General features: G+C 39.1%; 1 protein-coding gene across 1 annotated transcript in view; it reads left to right on the top strand.

The window, feature by feature from the left end:
- LOC114653742 (uncharacterized) overlaps window positions 1-15,257 on the top strand; it is a 61,428-nt gene that overhangs the window by 17,862 nt on the left and 28,309 nt on the right. The window contains exons 4-5 of the mRNA XM_051928798.1: window positions 10,502-10,570; window positions 10,719-10,755. Of these exons, the coding sequence (XP_051784758.1) occupies window positions 10,502-10,570; window positions 10,719-10,755 (106 nt within the window). The remainder of the gene's footprint in view (window positions 1-10,501; window positions 10,571-10,718; window positions 10,756-15,257) is intronic.

Raw genomic sequence — 15,257 nt, 5'->3', positions numbered from 1 at the left:
ACAAATAATGTAGCTCAAAGTGCTTTACATAATGAAGAAAAGAAAAATAAAAGACAAAGCAAGAATTAAAATAAGACAACACTAATTAACATAGAATAAGAGTAAGGTCCGATGGCCAGGGAGGACAGAAAAAACAAAAAAAAACTCCAGACGGCTGGAGAAAAAATAAAATCTGCAGGGGTTCCAGACCATGAGACCGCCCAGCCTCCTCTGGGAGTAGGGTTTCCTGATATGTTTGTTCAGGCATTGTGCTTCTTTTGTGCTCAGATTGCTTCCAACAGGAGACTGCAGCAGAAAAACACCATACTGGCTACTATGGACTGGTAGAACATTTCCAGCAGTTTGCTGTATACAGTAATCCCTCGCTATATCGCGCTTCGCCTTTCACGGCTTCACTCCATCACGGATTTTATATGTAAGCATATTTAAATATATATCGCGGATTTTTCGCTGCTTCGCGGGTTTCTGAGGACAATGGGTCTTTTAATTTCTGGTACATGCTTCTTCAGTTGGTTTGCCCAGTTGATTTCAAACAAGGGACGCTATTGGCAGATGGCTGAGAAGCTACCCAGCTTACTTTTCTCTGTCTCTTGCGCTGACTTTCTCTGATCCTGACATAGGGGGATTGAGCAGAGGGGCTGTTCGCACACCTAGACGATAAGGACGCTCGTCTAAAAATGCTGAAAGATTATCTTCACGTTGCTATCTTTTGTGCAGCTGCTTCCTGAAAGGACATGCTGCCTGGTGCTTCGCATACTTAAAAGCTCGAAGGGCACGTATTGATTTTTGATTGAAAAACAAACTCTGTCTCTGTCTCTCTCTCTCTCTCCCTGCTCCTGACGGAGGGGGTGTGAGCTGCCGCCTTCAACAGCTTTGTGCCGTGGTGCTTCGCATACTTAAAAGCAAACAGCCCTATTGATTTGTTTGCTTTCCTCTGTCTTTCTGACAGACTCTGCTCCTGACGCGCACTCCTTTGAAGAGGAAAATATGTTTGCATTCTTTTAATTGTGAGACGGAACTGTCATCTCTGTCTTGTCATGGAGCACAGTTTAAACTTTTGAAAAAGAGACAAATGTTTGTTTGCAGTGTTTGAATAACGCAGACTCCATGCAGAAACTGGCACTCAGAGGCAGAAACGATAGCTCTGCCTAGTCCTAAACATAGTGCTAAACTTACTAAACTATAACCTGATTAAAACTAAATATTTGCTTATAATGTCTGTTCAGCTTTGGTTTCTAGATTGCACATTATGTGCACGCTCAATGTTTCTTTTGTTAGAACACTGATGTACATGTGTGCATTACTATACTATGGTAGCAAGCAATATCTTTGTGAAATAACTAAATAAGATCACTTATAATGAAAGAATGTGAGAGACCCTATGAATATTTTCAGTTATTATTAGCTAGTTGTCTGCAGAACAGAGACTACAATTCACATTTGGGCATCAACATTCAATCATGTCGATAACAGCATTTGGCAATGACTTAACAAGATGAATCCACACCCATGGTGAGGAAAGGCTTCAGCGGAGGAAGATGAGTGGGGTAGTGAAGCACACATCCAGTCTTTCTTTAAAATGGCTGAATCTCACAAACTTGTCTTGCTCTTTGTCCTTCTTAAAATGACATGGACATGCTGATTTACAGTATGTGTACAATCCCAAGACGAAGATCAACACACAGTATTTTTAGTTTGATAAATGAATGTAAAGTATTCCGAATGTTTCAGTGCTTTCTTTTACGTTCAGCTCCATTACAAAAACATAAAAGCAGGATAGTTATTTTTTTTTTAAACTGATAAAATATGCTTCACATTAAAATTCATTTCTATGAAGCAAATTAATATATACCATAATTGTGAAAAAAATAACATTGACTTGAAAAACACTGAACTTATCTTTTAAAGTTGAATCAAACTGAATCAAACATTGATTTAATGCTGTATCTCCACAGGGGAATTCTTCACTGGTGGTCTCTTTCTTTCTTTCTTTTTTTCTTTCTTTCTTTCTTTCTTTCTTTGTAGCACACACATATTAAAATTGCTTTGCCTTTCACATTCTAATCCGCTCTCTTTCTCAAATCTCCTTCTGCTGCTGAACCTTCTCCCTAAATGACACAAAACTCAAAACAGTCTGCCTTACATTTTCTTCCAGGTAAAGCTTAAATCCCTTTAAAAGCATTCTCACACTCCTGGTCCATTTGAATTGTTTTGAATCAATGACTTTGTTCCAGTTTCCTGTTAGTTAGGTTGTGATTGACACTGCAAGCAGTCAAAGCGAACTCAGTATAACAATAAACATCATATGCATGTGACGTAGGCCTATTTCATTGGGCAGAAACTTTTTTTTCTGGGAAAAAATATCACTGGAGGTCGACAATCGGTGTGTTTGCGCTCCTCTGCATTTTTCCATAATTACTTAATGTATATCCCAAACACACCTAGCTCTATTAGCAGTAGGCCTACGCTTTTTACCGAAATACTACTTGAAACTTGTGCTCTACCACGCATTGCGTGAAAAGGACACGTTGGCACATTCACATTGGCAGAGCCGCTGCTTACTCACTTTACGCACATCACGCCAGATGTGTCATTTTCAAAAAGAAATCCCAAGAAGTGACTTGGATATTGTCAACAGCGGCAGAACTATGTCCACGTCCCAAACAATCATCAAAAGCGTCATTCATTGGGCCGAACCGCGGGATTTTAACTGTCATTGGGAAGGAAATATTGCCAGGACCTGGCTACCCTAACAGCGCGTGGGGCCCGCGGATGAAGGACCACTGGCGAGAGAGGCTAGAGGCCCCCATAATATTGCTGCTTCAGGAATCGTCAATTTAATGTCATTGACAGCCATCTGTTGTGAGCATTTTCCATAAACTAGCAGAGAGATGGTTTCAAGTCAACAAAAAGTCAAAACCGCAGAAAAAAAAAATATAAATAAAACTGTGAAGAAGCAGCTTGGGCCACGCTGGTTTCAAGTGTGTTTAAAACATTTAAATGTGTGTAACTTCCAGTAAGCTGGCGAATACTACATCAATTGCCACTACACTAAAGCTGCTGTTAAAGGCTGCTAACTTTAGCTGATATATTATGTTGTTGCACTGAGGACACGTTTGTAAATTGTCCTGTCCTGTTTTCTAGTCAGTCATTAGCTGAATTGTGGGAAAGCATTACATAAGTGACTTTGACGTACAAAAAGAACAAACAGCTCAGATTAACGTCAATTGTTGGTTCATTTTATTGGCAGCTTACATCACCGATGTTGTTAATGCCTTATTGCTTTCTGCTGTCATTGGAGGGACAACATGAAGTTCATATAAATGTGTAAGTGCACAGTAGGTGATACATTCACATATTCATTTTTTTAAATATCTAAATATCCAGCTTCAGTTTGACCCTGTATTGACTACATTAAGTACATCATTTAAGCACATGCAGTAATGGTATTTGTAGTTTTTATCTTATTATTATTAGTAGTAATAGTAGTAAGATTAGAATTTTATTATTATTACTATTAGTAGTAGTATTAGAAGTATTGTAGTTGTAGTAATTATTATTATTGGTTATTATTATTATTATTGTTAGTAGGAGTGCAGTATTTATGATTAGTAGTAGTAGCAGTAGTAGTATCTTTTGTTTATTAATATTATTATTAGTAGTAAAATTGTTGTTTTTGTAATAGCAGTAGTAGTCATATTTTATTATTATTATTAGAAGTAGTAGTAGCAGTAGTATTCATTATTATTATTTTTAGTAGTAGCAGTAGTAAAATTGTTGTTTTTGTCATATCACATGTCACAAGTGATATTGTTGGCTATATTAAGTAACAAAGTGTAACAGCACATTGATACAGTGGACCATTATAATTATTATTATTAATAATAGTAGTAGTCGTAGTTGTATTTTATTATTATTAGTAGTAGTAGTACTAGCAGTAGTATTCATTATTATTAGTAGTAGTAGTGGCAGTAGTTGTATTTTTTGTTTATTATTATTAGCAGGAGTACAGTAGTAGTAAAATTGTTGTTTTTGTTGTATCATATGTGACAAGTGATACTGTTTGCTCTTTGAAATAACAAAGAGTAACACCACATTGTTACGCTGGACCATTATTGTTATTATTATTATTAGTAGTAATAGTAGTAGTAATCTTATTTTATTATTAGTAGTAGTAGCAATAATAGTAGTAGTAGCAGTAGTATTCATTATTATTAGTAATAATAGCAGTTGTAGTATTTTTTGTTATTTATTATTATTAGCAGTAGTAAAATTGTTGTTTTTGTCATATCACATATGACAAGCGATACTGTTTGCTGTATTAAGTAACAAAAAGTAACACCAGGGGGGTATTTTCCGTACGTCGCTTAAATCATCCAAGATCAGATGCCTCATCTTGGATGAGTTAATGCCGGTGAAACTCATCCGGGATAAGTCGGTTTTTCAAACGCAGCCGTGTAGTAGATTAGTCGAGCTGGATCTAATCATCCGAGATGAATGCGCGCGCCCACGCTGAGTGAAAAGCCCATATATATTGAGTCTAGAAAACATGATCAGCAAGTCTTTGATAAGCTGTAACAAAATGACAAAAGAATGGGCGCAGTTTTTTTCACACAAGCAGAGCAAGACCTTTCATTCGAAGGACATAAAGAATTTCAAGATTTAATATGCACAAGGGGTAACACTGCAAAAGCAGCCCAAACCAGAAAAGACGGCTGGCAAAAAGTGGCCGACAAATTAAACACGTGTGCATTGTACTTACTGAAAGCAGTGTTTCATTTCCTATGAGTCAGATTAATTATTATTTAATATGTCATAATTCCAGATCAAACGTGAGCACAAGGAGAACACAGGAACAGGTTAAAGTGAAGTACAGTACAACAATATACTTCAAACTGGTAAATATTGGTATATAACTATTTAAAGAATTGTTGACATAAATAATCATATATAATATAAAAAACATTAATTTTAAAGCTAATAAGAAGGCAGACAAGCCAAAAACAGGTGGAGGTCCACACGGTCCAGTCCTAACCCCTGCAGAAGAGTTGGCTCTCCAGCAAAATGCCCATCGCCCTGTTTCTGAGGGCATTCCACGGGGAAGCTCCTCCTCAGAACCAGTGGCAGGATGCAGTGGTCACTTCATTTCAGGTAAAGGATGGTCATTTCATATATTTGTCCTCAATGTGTGCCATAGGTATGTTCCATATAGCCCTCTTTTTTTGTTGTTGGGTCAGTTGCAGGGAATGTCATATCCCTAGAACTTGTGTCTGACCAACGAGATATTGACAAAGGCCAAATATTTGATGAAGACACTGTGTCTGATTATTCATCAGGAGGAAAGGTTCATTTTCCAAATAATGTTTGATCAAACTCCACTGTGATCCGTCCCATGTGCCCCAATCACATTTGGAAACCCTGGGTAATGAGAATGTTAGGCTGATTGTGAGATTCTTCATGGAACTGTGGGTGTTTTTGCCTGTGTATTACCTACCTGCATGAAACGCCTCTTTTGTCTGCACTCGCAGGTGTCCAGGAAACACAATGAAAACCCGAAGGAAATATCTCAGAGCCAAACAGACTTTACGAATTGCCTGGGAAACTGCACTTTTAGTTAGATTTTCCGCATCGCCTACAGTATATTTAAAAAGTGCCGCTTGCAAAAAACCTCAAAGCAATGCCTACTGTCTGTGTGGTTGTGAGAGCCCGACTTCGCCTAGTTTGACTTCGAATATAAGTTGGTTATAAATCTTTGAGGTACAATATTCCCCCTTGGCTAAAGTGGTATCTTTCGAAAAGAATTTCCTCCTGGAGCAAAAAGGGTCTTGCCGATCGCGCAAAACCCTCTCTATATGAAATTCTCATCTTATAATTTGCGCACCGATATCAATTGGTTGCTCATTCATGAACGATGAAGCCATGACTGAATGAATTCCATGCACGGACACTGATTAAGTGTGTGAGCTAATCCTTGTTTACACTGAACATTACATTTACTCCAAGCAGGTTTGAGGATTTGGATGTGCTGCTATGACAACACTTCCAGCAAGAGTTTCGAAAAACCGACAGATCCAGGATCAGGCCAAATCGTCAACAATTACATCCGGCTAAACGAGTAATCCACTTACGAAAAATACCCCCCTGGAGGCCTTTTGAGTAATCTCAAACCCCACTGTCTCTCTGTGGCTCTTGAAGGTGCCTGCCTTTCCAGACTCATTCCTACTGCCTATATTGACGTCTATGTTTAGTCTATGCCACCCACTTCCACATCCAATGCCATGCTGGTGCTGTTTTCCTCATTGGCAAACCCCAATGAGTGATAGAATGGCAAATGGAAATCCATTAACCACAACAGGGAAAAAAATGCATGATGGTTTAATCAACCATTTTGTTAAAGTTAATTGTGAATACGAAGGATTTATAGGTGTTATACTAAAGTACACAAGATCAAGAGAAATATGTCTGATTTAAATCACGTCTGACCATTGCAAAGCGAACTTATTTTATTAGACCCCATTTAAAAGCTGAATAATCATTTTGACTAAAGTATTGTAAGTGTTAAGACCAAAAGAAGCCTTTGTTAAGCTCTTGTTATATTAGAGTATATGTGTAATAGATGCATTTTTGCAATACCTAAACTAAAGTGTTACCTTTGTGTTACTGTGCACATTGTGCTATTAGTAGGTGCTCACTAGTTGTTCAGTTTAGTGGTCTGCAATTAAGTCAGACCTGCATAGCCAATTGAAGAGGCAAATGAAACATTCAGGGTTTTTCTTTTTAATATTTTACCTTTATATAGAAATATATGCAGTAAGATGAGGTACCTGAGAAACCCATCGTATGCAGTGTAGATGGAACATTTGGAAGAAGGTATCAGGAGTATTGTGTGATCAAAGGATTATGGTGAAGGTTAAAGGTAAGATTTTTAAGACAGTGGTAAGACCAGCAATGATTCCTGGAGCTGGAAAAGAGAATGTTGAGATGAATGTGTGGAGTTACAAAAAGGACAGAATAAGAAATGAGACAGTCAAAGTGGAAGAGATATCTAATAAAGTACAGGAAAATAGGTTGAAGTGGTATGGACATGTGATCAATAAGTGGGCAAAAGAGTGATGGGAATTGAAGTACAGGGGATGAGATAGTGAGGGAGGCCAAAGTGGAGGGGAGTGGATAAAGTAAAAGAAGAAGGAGGTGTGAGACTGGGCTGTTTGGAGAAGGCTAATCAAGCACATTGACACCTCATAGAAGTGAGAAAAGATGAGGAGGACGAAGAAGAAGAAACATGAGATACCAGTCATCATCCTAAGAACTTGTACCTCACCTACCACAAACAACTGTTTTCATGTGTAGAGGTTAGCAGGTGGTGTGGATGAACACCCCATCCAGTGGTCCTGAACACTTACAGGACAGACTATTTCAACAAGAACATGGAGAAACAGTTCACACAAACATTGGAACATTTTTCTTCACGTAAAGAACCATAGCCACATGAAATACATCACCAAGTACTGTGGTAGAAAGTAGAACTTAAGTGATCCTTCAAATCTCAACCTGATGCTATTTTAGAGAAATTAGGTGAATATGATTAGTGAATTTGTTGGTCTGAATGGCCCATTCTTGTCAAGTTTCACACAATGTTCTAATATTAAAAATCAGGAGTGGACTCCCCTAAACTTTCTCGTGTACTCGGATATGGGGAAGGATATTTCAGGAGTAAAGAGTAAGAAAATGATTATATTTTTATATTATGTACATTAAAGAACCATCAACAACAAATCAAGTCAAATTGATAATTTATTGAGCAATTATTATGAAAGTAAGGTGGAATAAATCGGACTCAGCAGCTGCATGAATAAAAGGTAAAGTACCACTTCTGGTTAGCGGAAATAGCAAAAAAGTTGATAGCAATGTACGTTTTGTACCTAATACTTGAATGCAAAATTTGGTTGACCTAAGTGAAAGCATTCAAGTTATCATGTTTGCATACACACACACACAGACAGAATTCCAAAAATGGTATTTTTGGACTTGGGGTGTTCTAAAACGTCAAGATTCATTAAAATCTCAACACTGAATTTTTGGACGATTAAAATACTTTCCCTATACTTCGTATACGAGGAAGTAAAAACACACCTGAGAGATGGGGTGAGACACTCCCAGGAAAGGATGTTGTAATAAAGGAAAGTAGCAGCTGAATAACGCTGTTAAAATTTAGACTCTATGTGGTTGATTAGGAGTTGTAGGTATAACAAACAATCCTGCTGGAAGGGAAAACAATGGTTGCTGGATGGAGCTGTAGCAAGGTAGTCTTGTGTCTCTTGTAGGTTTCTGACTGATCTAAAAATTCTACTTGGAAATGCAGACATGGCATAATGAAGATGTCCCAGGTCCAGCTTTGAAATGACCTTCACAGCCTGGCATAGATGAGTCTGGAGTTGGGAGTTAAGTAGCAGCCATGGCTCACTTGCAAAGTAAATAAGGAGGAAGAGGAGGTCAGTGTTAGAGAAAGGTGAGAAATAGGTGTGTGACACACAAGGGGTTTACAGAAGGTGCCAGTTATGGCTTCCTTCTTCTGTAAAGTGAGGGCCAAGGGCTTAGACTTTATTGTGTTCTTTTTGTAATACCCTGTGTTGCTGTTTCTTTTGATACCATCCTTTATTTAGCCTTTACTTTTCTAGAATAAGCCCCCTTTCTAGTGCTTTTTCTGGGTACAGGTTTGGGTCACGAGTGCCTCCATATCAGGTTACAACTGTGAATGCAGCTGTTGGACTGAAGAGTGAAACAGAGTTTTAATTCTGTTCCGGCTCTAAGGTTTTGAAAAACATTCAACCATTTCATTATCTGAACTGAATTGTTCCATTTCAGGGTAGTTGGAATCTGAAGCCTATCCTGGGAGCAATGGGCACAAGGTAGCAGACAATCGTAGAGAGAATGTCAGTCCATCATGCAGCATATTGTGGTGGAGAGAGATTGGGGGACTGCAGATAGCAAGGATTTTCCATAGTGCCGGAGAAGAGAGACCTGCTCTGACTATTATGAAGACAAGAGGAGCAGAGAGCAGTACCTAACAGAAGTAACAGTGTGCACAGTGTAATAAAGACACAAAGTTGTATAAAGGTTTGGGGTTTCTGGCCCCGTATACTGTACAGATTCTGCAACAAAAACAAAAAATGTGGTCAGTGATATGAGTTCCTTTCATTACAACAGACAGACATGCATATGATGATGGGACCATTTATGGGGTGGGACCGGAAACTGATGAATGGAATGCTGGGAAGGATCCGAGGTGCTGTATTGGAGCCATGACCTCATCAGGAGGGAACCAGAGAAAGGGATGAAATGCGGAAGTGGTAGAAGTGTGGTGTAGGGAATCCGGGCAAAGTTATGGCGGTGTTGTTTCTGTATTTCTGTGGAAATAAAAGAAAGAAAGGTTAGTACCCCGCCTTTGTCCCCTGGCACGATATGTTATGTTGCTTATCAGGTCTTTACGCGGCTCCCTATGCACACGTGCATGACAACAGTCAACCCTTGGCATGTAATGAAAGAGAGTGGGAATGGTACAATGGGTTTAGGCAGTTGAGAGCACCGGCAATGAATGGAGTCTGTTTTTCTCATTACTCTCAAATAAGCCAGTTTTCTCCTAGTGCATTCTCTAACTCTCATGTCACAGATAAGAGGAAAGCTTCAGTGCATTGATGTTCTGGCCAGGGTTGGATCTTGCCTTTTGTCTGATGTTTCTGGGATAGGCTTCAGTTCCCATTGATCCTTTAATTAAATATGTGGATTCAGAAAGTGGATGGTTGGTTTTACAGATTTTACATCAAGTCATTATGGCTGTGGAATGAAAAACCAGTGCATGGATAATCTCATCTCATTGCTAAAGCTTACCATCTCTCTGTTAAATGTGGGTTTTAAAAACATTCTGGCAACTTATTCCATGTTTGTGTGGATTTCATTAAAGTATTTTGCTTTCTTCCTAAATATATACACGTTACATTTTTTATGATTCAGACAATTCCATCACTGCATGCTCAGTGACATCTGAGATTTTTCTTTGTAGTTTCCTGTGTGTTTTCCTTGTTTGGTGAGCTTCAGTTTAAGAATTATAGCAAGTCTCCTTTTACTACACATTTTGCATATGATTTGATCCAGCTGAACTGCTGTCTTTTCTATCTGGCATTCTTTATTCTTGTTTTACATCCTTTTTCCGTCTGTGGCAGTACAGCATTGAACAGTCAATTGTGAACTTTGTGACTGTGTGGACAAATTTATCTTGTGATCGACTGATTTCCCATTTCAGCTTTGGCCCAGTGTTGCAACTCTGGGTTCCATCCTTCCAACAATCCTGTAGATGGAATAAATGAATTACTAACAACTAGACTAAATAATAATAGATGTGTTTATTACTGTTCTAAGATGCTACAAGAGAATGAATGTTTTGTATCATTCTGTCAATCACTTCTAAGCATTCACCAACCAAACTTTTTCTTTATTCATGAAGCGTACATATCAGCTCTTAAACTCCTGCACTCACCATTTGACTCAACACAGCCTATTAATGTAAGTTCAGGTAAGTGTCCAGAGTGTGTATTTTTGATTTATTTATTTAATAGCACAGGTCTTTAAATTTAAGAAGTTAAAAAGTTGTTATAAAGATTGCCAATAATATCTGTTTCTTTAAAGAAAATAACATTTCATATCCAACAAATTTTTTTCAGGGTTACAAGTCATAACATCTGTCCCATCAGTGATAAGGTAGGTCCTCTCTTATTGCATCTTTTAGATGTTTTCACTTGTTCTGACCAATGATTTCAACATATGTTTGTTAGATTAACTGGTATCACCAAATTGACCTTGTGCTATTGAGTATGGGCGTCTATGTGTGAACATGTGGAGCGATGGGCTATATAATTGGAAACATAATATTTAATGATTTACTATCATTCATTCATTCGAAGTGCAGTGCCAGAATCTTGATGTGGGCAGTAGCTATAGCTTCTTTCTCATTTGTGTGTTTAAGATTCCTCAACATGTTGAATGTCTTCATTCTGGTAACTCATTGTAGCCAGCCAAGAAATGTTAATCATTGATGTCCCCTTGTCCATTTAACATCTATCTGTCCGGTCAGTACTAATTAATCTAATTTTTTTTTTCGCAACACATGACCAACAAATTGAATTTATCGTTTCACAATCACCTCTAGCAATTCCCAAGTCATTCTAGCTTTGTGAATCACCTCTATATTTGTAATCATTTTAGTCCATGATATTTTCATCATCCTTCTAAGAAATGACATTTCCACTGCTTCTAATCGTGCCTCAATAGCTTTGCTAATCGTCCAACTCTCACAGCCATACAGAATATAACATTTCAATATATGAAGACAAGTAGTTAGGAACACACACTTTGATAACAAAACCCATTCCATCTTTTTGAAAGCACTCTTAGCTATGGCATTTCAACACTTTATCTCCTGGTCTGTTCTCGCATCAGCTGTCAACATCCATCCATCCATTTTCCAACCCGCTGAATCCGAACACAGGGTCACGGGGGTCTGCTGGAGCCAATCCCAGCTAACACAGGGCACAAGGCAGGAAACAATCCTGGGCAGGGTGCCAACCCACTGCAGGACACACACAAACACACCCACACACCAAGCACACACACTAGGGCCAATTTAGAATCACCAAGCCACCTAACCTGCATGTCTTTGGACTGTGGGAGGAAACCGGAGCGCCCGGAGGAAACCCACACAGACACGGGGAGAACATGCAAACTCCACGCAGGGAGGACCCGGGAATCGAACCCAGGTCCCCAGGTGTCCCAACTGCGAGGCAGCAGCGCTACCCACTGCTCCACCGTGCCGCCCCGCTGTCAACATGCTTTCCAGATATATAAACTGATCCACATGCTCTAGGACTTCTCCTTTCACCAAAGTTTTACAGGAAAAACTAGTTGCTTTTTGATTACCATCGAAGGGCTCTGTAATATATTCTTTCCATTGTTGCAGCATATCCTCTTGCTCCGTGATGACTGAACTGTCTTTTGCTTCTATATATCCCACTGTCACTTGTTTCCATTGTCCAATTATTTTTGTACCTTGTCATGGATATGCTGTGGGTTCCTTTGTTCAAGAAGTTCCAGTTCTTCACATTGCTCCATGTAGAAGTTCTCTTGTGCTTTCCGACCCTGTCTATGTATCTCCTTGTTCAACTCCTTGTATTGTGTTGTCCCTCTACTCATCTTCCTGCTTTGTTCTATAATAGACATTATTTCTTTGGTCATACTGTCTTTCTTTCTCACCTTAGGAGTCACTGGTGACATAGACTCAGCAACTGTAGTTATTGCTGTGCTAAATCTCTCAAATTCATTTTTAGCTCCTTCATATTCATCATTCATTCTTCTTTACTTAACCTGTGGTTTAGTTCTTCTTGATAAGTCCTTTTCACACTTTCTATCTTAAGCTGAGAAAAATCCAGTCTTGATTGCCGGTTCCGGTTCCTCCCTGTGTGGATAGCGCTTTGAGTACTGAGAAAAGCGCTATATAAATGTAATGAATTATTATTATTATTGCTGCCTTGCCTGTTAACAATTTTTCAGCTTAAGTTGCAGATCTGGTTCTTTGTATTTTCGTCTGGGCTTCTCCATGTCCACAGTCTTCTAGGGTGATGTTCAAAGAATGTGTTAGTAATAACAAGATTATTCTGCTCACATCACTGAACCCATATTCACCAAGGCTATATGGCCCAACTGCACTGCTACCATATGATCGTCCCCATCAAATTTTCATGTTCAGGTCCCCCATAACAAACACAATCTCTTGATTCTTGCACTGTGGAATCGTTTTATCCATATCTGCATAGAAGTTCTCTAGATCAGGCATGTCAAACATGCGGCCCCGCATGACAGATCCTAGTTAGCACTAAACTTGTACAAAATGATTACTATCGTTTTTGATTGAATCATTCTGCATATTCGGTGTTACTTATTGACTTTTCTTACTTCTGCCTTCTGCCAAAAGCGCGTTTTCCCATGGCATTACGGTACCAGAAATGTCATCTACTAGTATAGTTGAAGTTGTGGCATCAGCTCCTTGATACTCTAGGCATGACACTGCCGCCCCCTCACGAGCCTTGACCAAAGTTAATGAGCCACAACGTTGCAACTGAAGTGCTAGGCTGCAGCAGCCTGGCAGGCTACACTACTGGCTGGGCTGCTGAGACTGGCCACTGGGCAGAACTGACCATCACAAGTAGTAATAGCTCGCATATTTTCACGTTTTTTTGCTCTAGTTTTATGTAATTTTGTGCTAGTATTGTAATGAACAGTTAGTGCAGACTACAGCTGAAGATCTGAAGTGGATGCGAGAAGTTGATGAGTTGTTTATTAACAATTTTTTGTGATTTTGAGTTTGTAAAATTAGTGTAGGTCAGGGGGCTTTTTGCATATCGGCTTATTTTACAATATAAACTTTGAAGTAAACTTAGTAAAGTAAAATTTGATTTCTGGAGGATTTGTTTTCCAACTTGAATTACTGAGCAGTGAATTCAGTGAGCATTTTCGTGATTTCAGTTCACACGAACAGGACTTTCCGCTGTTTACGTCACCGTACTCTTACAACGTTGAGAATGCGCCTGAGAATATCCAAATGGAATTGATTGAACTGCAGTCAGATTCTATTCTGAAGACAAAATACAACGAAGTTGGTGTGCCAGGCTTGTATGCTTACCTGTCACCCTCGTATGTGCAGATCCGTAAGTTGGCATCGAGAGTACTGTCTATGTTCGGAAGCACTTACCTTTGTGAGCAATTGTTTTCGTTAATGAAAGCTACCAAAACCCCACATCGCTCAAGACTTACCGTCGAGCACCTTTCATCCCTCATAAAAGTTGCAGCTGCACAAGATTTCAAGCCTGATATTGACGAACTGGTTACTAACAAGAGATGCCAAGTGTCTGGACAAAAGAAATAGATCTCACACTGTAAGACTCCTAAGAAAATATCTGCCAAATTCAACTGCACAAAAATTTCCAGGAAAATATTTGGCCAACAAGGTCACAAGGAGAACACAACATATTCGCTGGGAAAAATATTTTTGCGAATTTCACAGATCAACACTACTAGACAGCATTGGGTACAAGGTAATAGGGAGCTCTTGACAATACAGGGCTTATTCATTCAGTCACTCACATGCCTACATTCACAAAGCCAATGGCAGCACCTGGTTCAAGATGGGAAACTAACCTGAAAATTAATATTATTGGAATTGTCAATTAATCTGACCGATATGTTTGATTTGTGAAAGACAATGAGAGAATGTGCATACTACAAACTGACAATGACGAGATGTGAGATTCAGAACCAGGATGTGAAATCTAAGTAGAGACCATCCAACACTGTAAAGATGTATATTCTGTTATAGTCAGATAATGTTTATTCAGCTTGTCTTTGCCATTGAAAAGTAATTATTTCAATTTGATATACAGTAAGTGTGGGTCTTCAGAATGCCAAATACAAAATTAACAGCAGATTTTATGGGTATAAAGAATATTAAGTTAGTAATAAGGTAAAATGAGGAAAAGCGTAATACGGAGATAAAATTATTGGTGCACAGGTACTTTGTAATTTTTTAAATGTGCTTGGTCAAATATGATCAAAGACAAAAAATCAGCGTTTTTATTTACAATGAATTCAGAAAGTATACAGACCTCTTGCCCGTCTGCACACTTTAATGTGCTGTAGATTTAATTTTAAATGGTGTGGTGTGTGGCCGGCTAAATATTCCAGCCCTCACCCCCAGGCCACCAGATGGAGCTCTCCCAACAGCGTGGACGTTCCCCGAATTCCAGCAGGGCCTCATGGACTTTGTAGTTTATATGCACAGCCCTGCTGGATACCTTGGGAACCACCAGGAGTCGCTGTAGGGAGACTGCCGGACTCTTACTTGCCCTATAACCCGGAGGTGCGTCATTATCACGTGACAAGAGGAAACGACGTGCTTCCGGGTTGAAGAAAGGAGCTTTTTATCCGACCCGGAAGTGTTCATGATCACATGGACAGAAGGGAGAAACACTTCCGGGTTAGGGGGTATAAAGGACTCATGGGTAAGCCCAGACATTGAGCTGAGATGGGACGTAGGGTGGCAAAGTGTCTGGGAGTGTGGAGGATTATTGATTGTGTATTGATTGATTATTGAGTATTGTGGAGAGGAGGGTGCTTTGTGCACTGTATTGTCCAAATAAATATAATTATTGGAC

This window comes from Erpetoichthys calabaricus, chromosome 6, assembly GCF_900747795.2.
Source record: "Erpetoichthys calabaricus chromosome 6, fErpCal1.3, whole genome shotgun sequence".
NCBI lineage: Eukaryota > Metazoa > Chordata > Cladistia > Polypteriformes > Polypteridae > Erpetoichthys > Erpetoichthys calabaricus.
The sequence above is the reverse complement of the archived record's forward strand: the minus strand, read 5'-3'. Positions and strand labels throughout refer to the sequence as shown.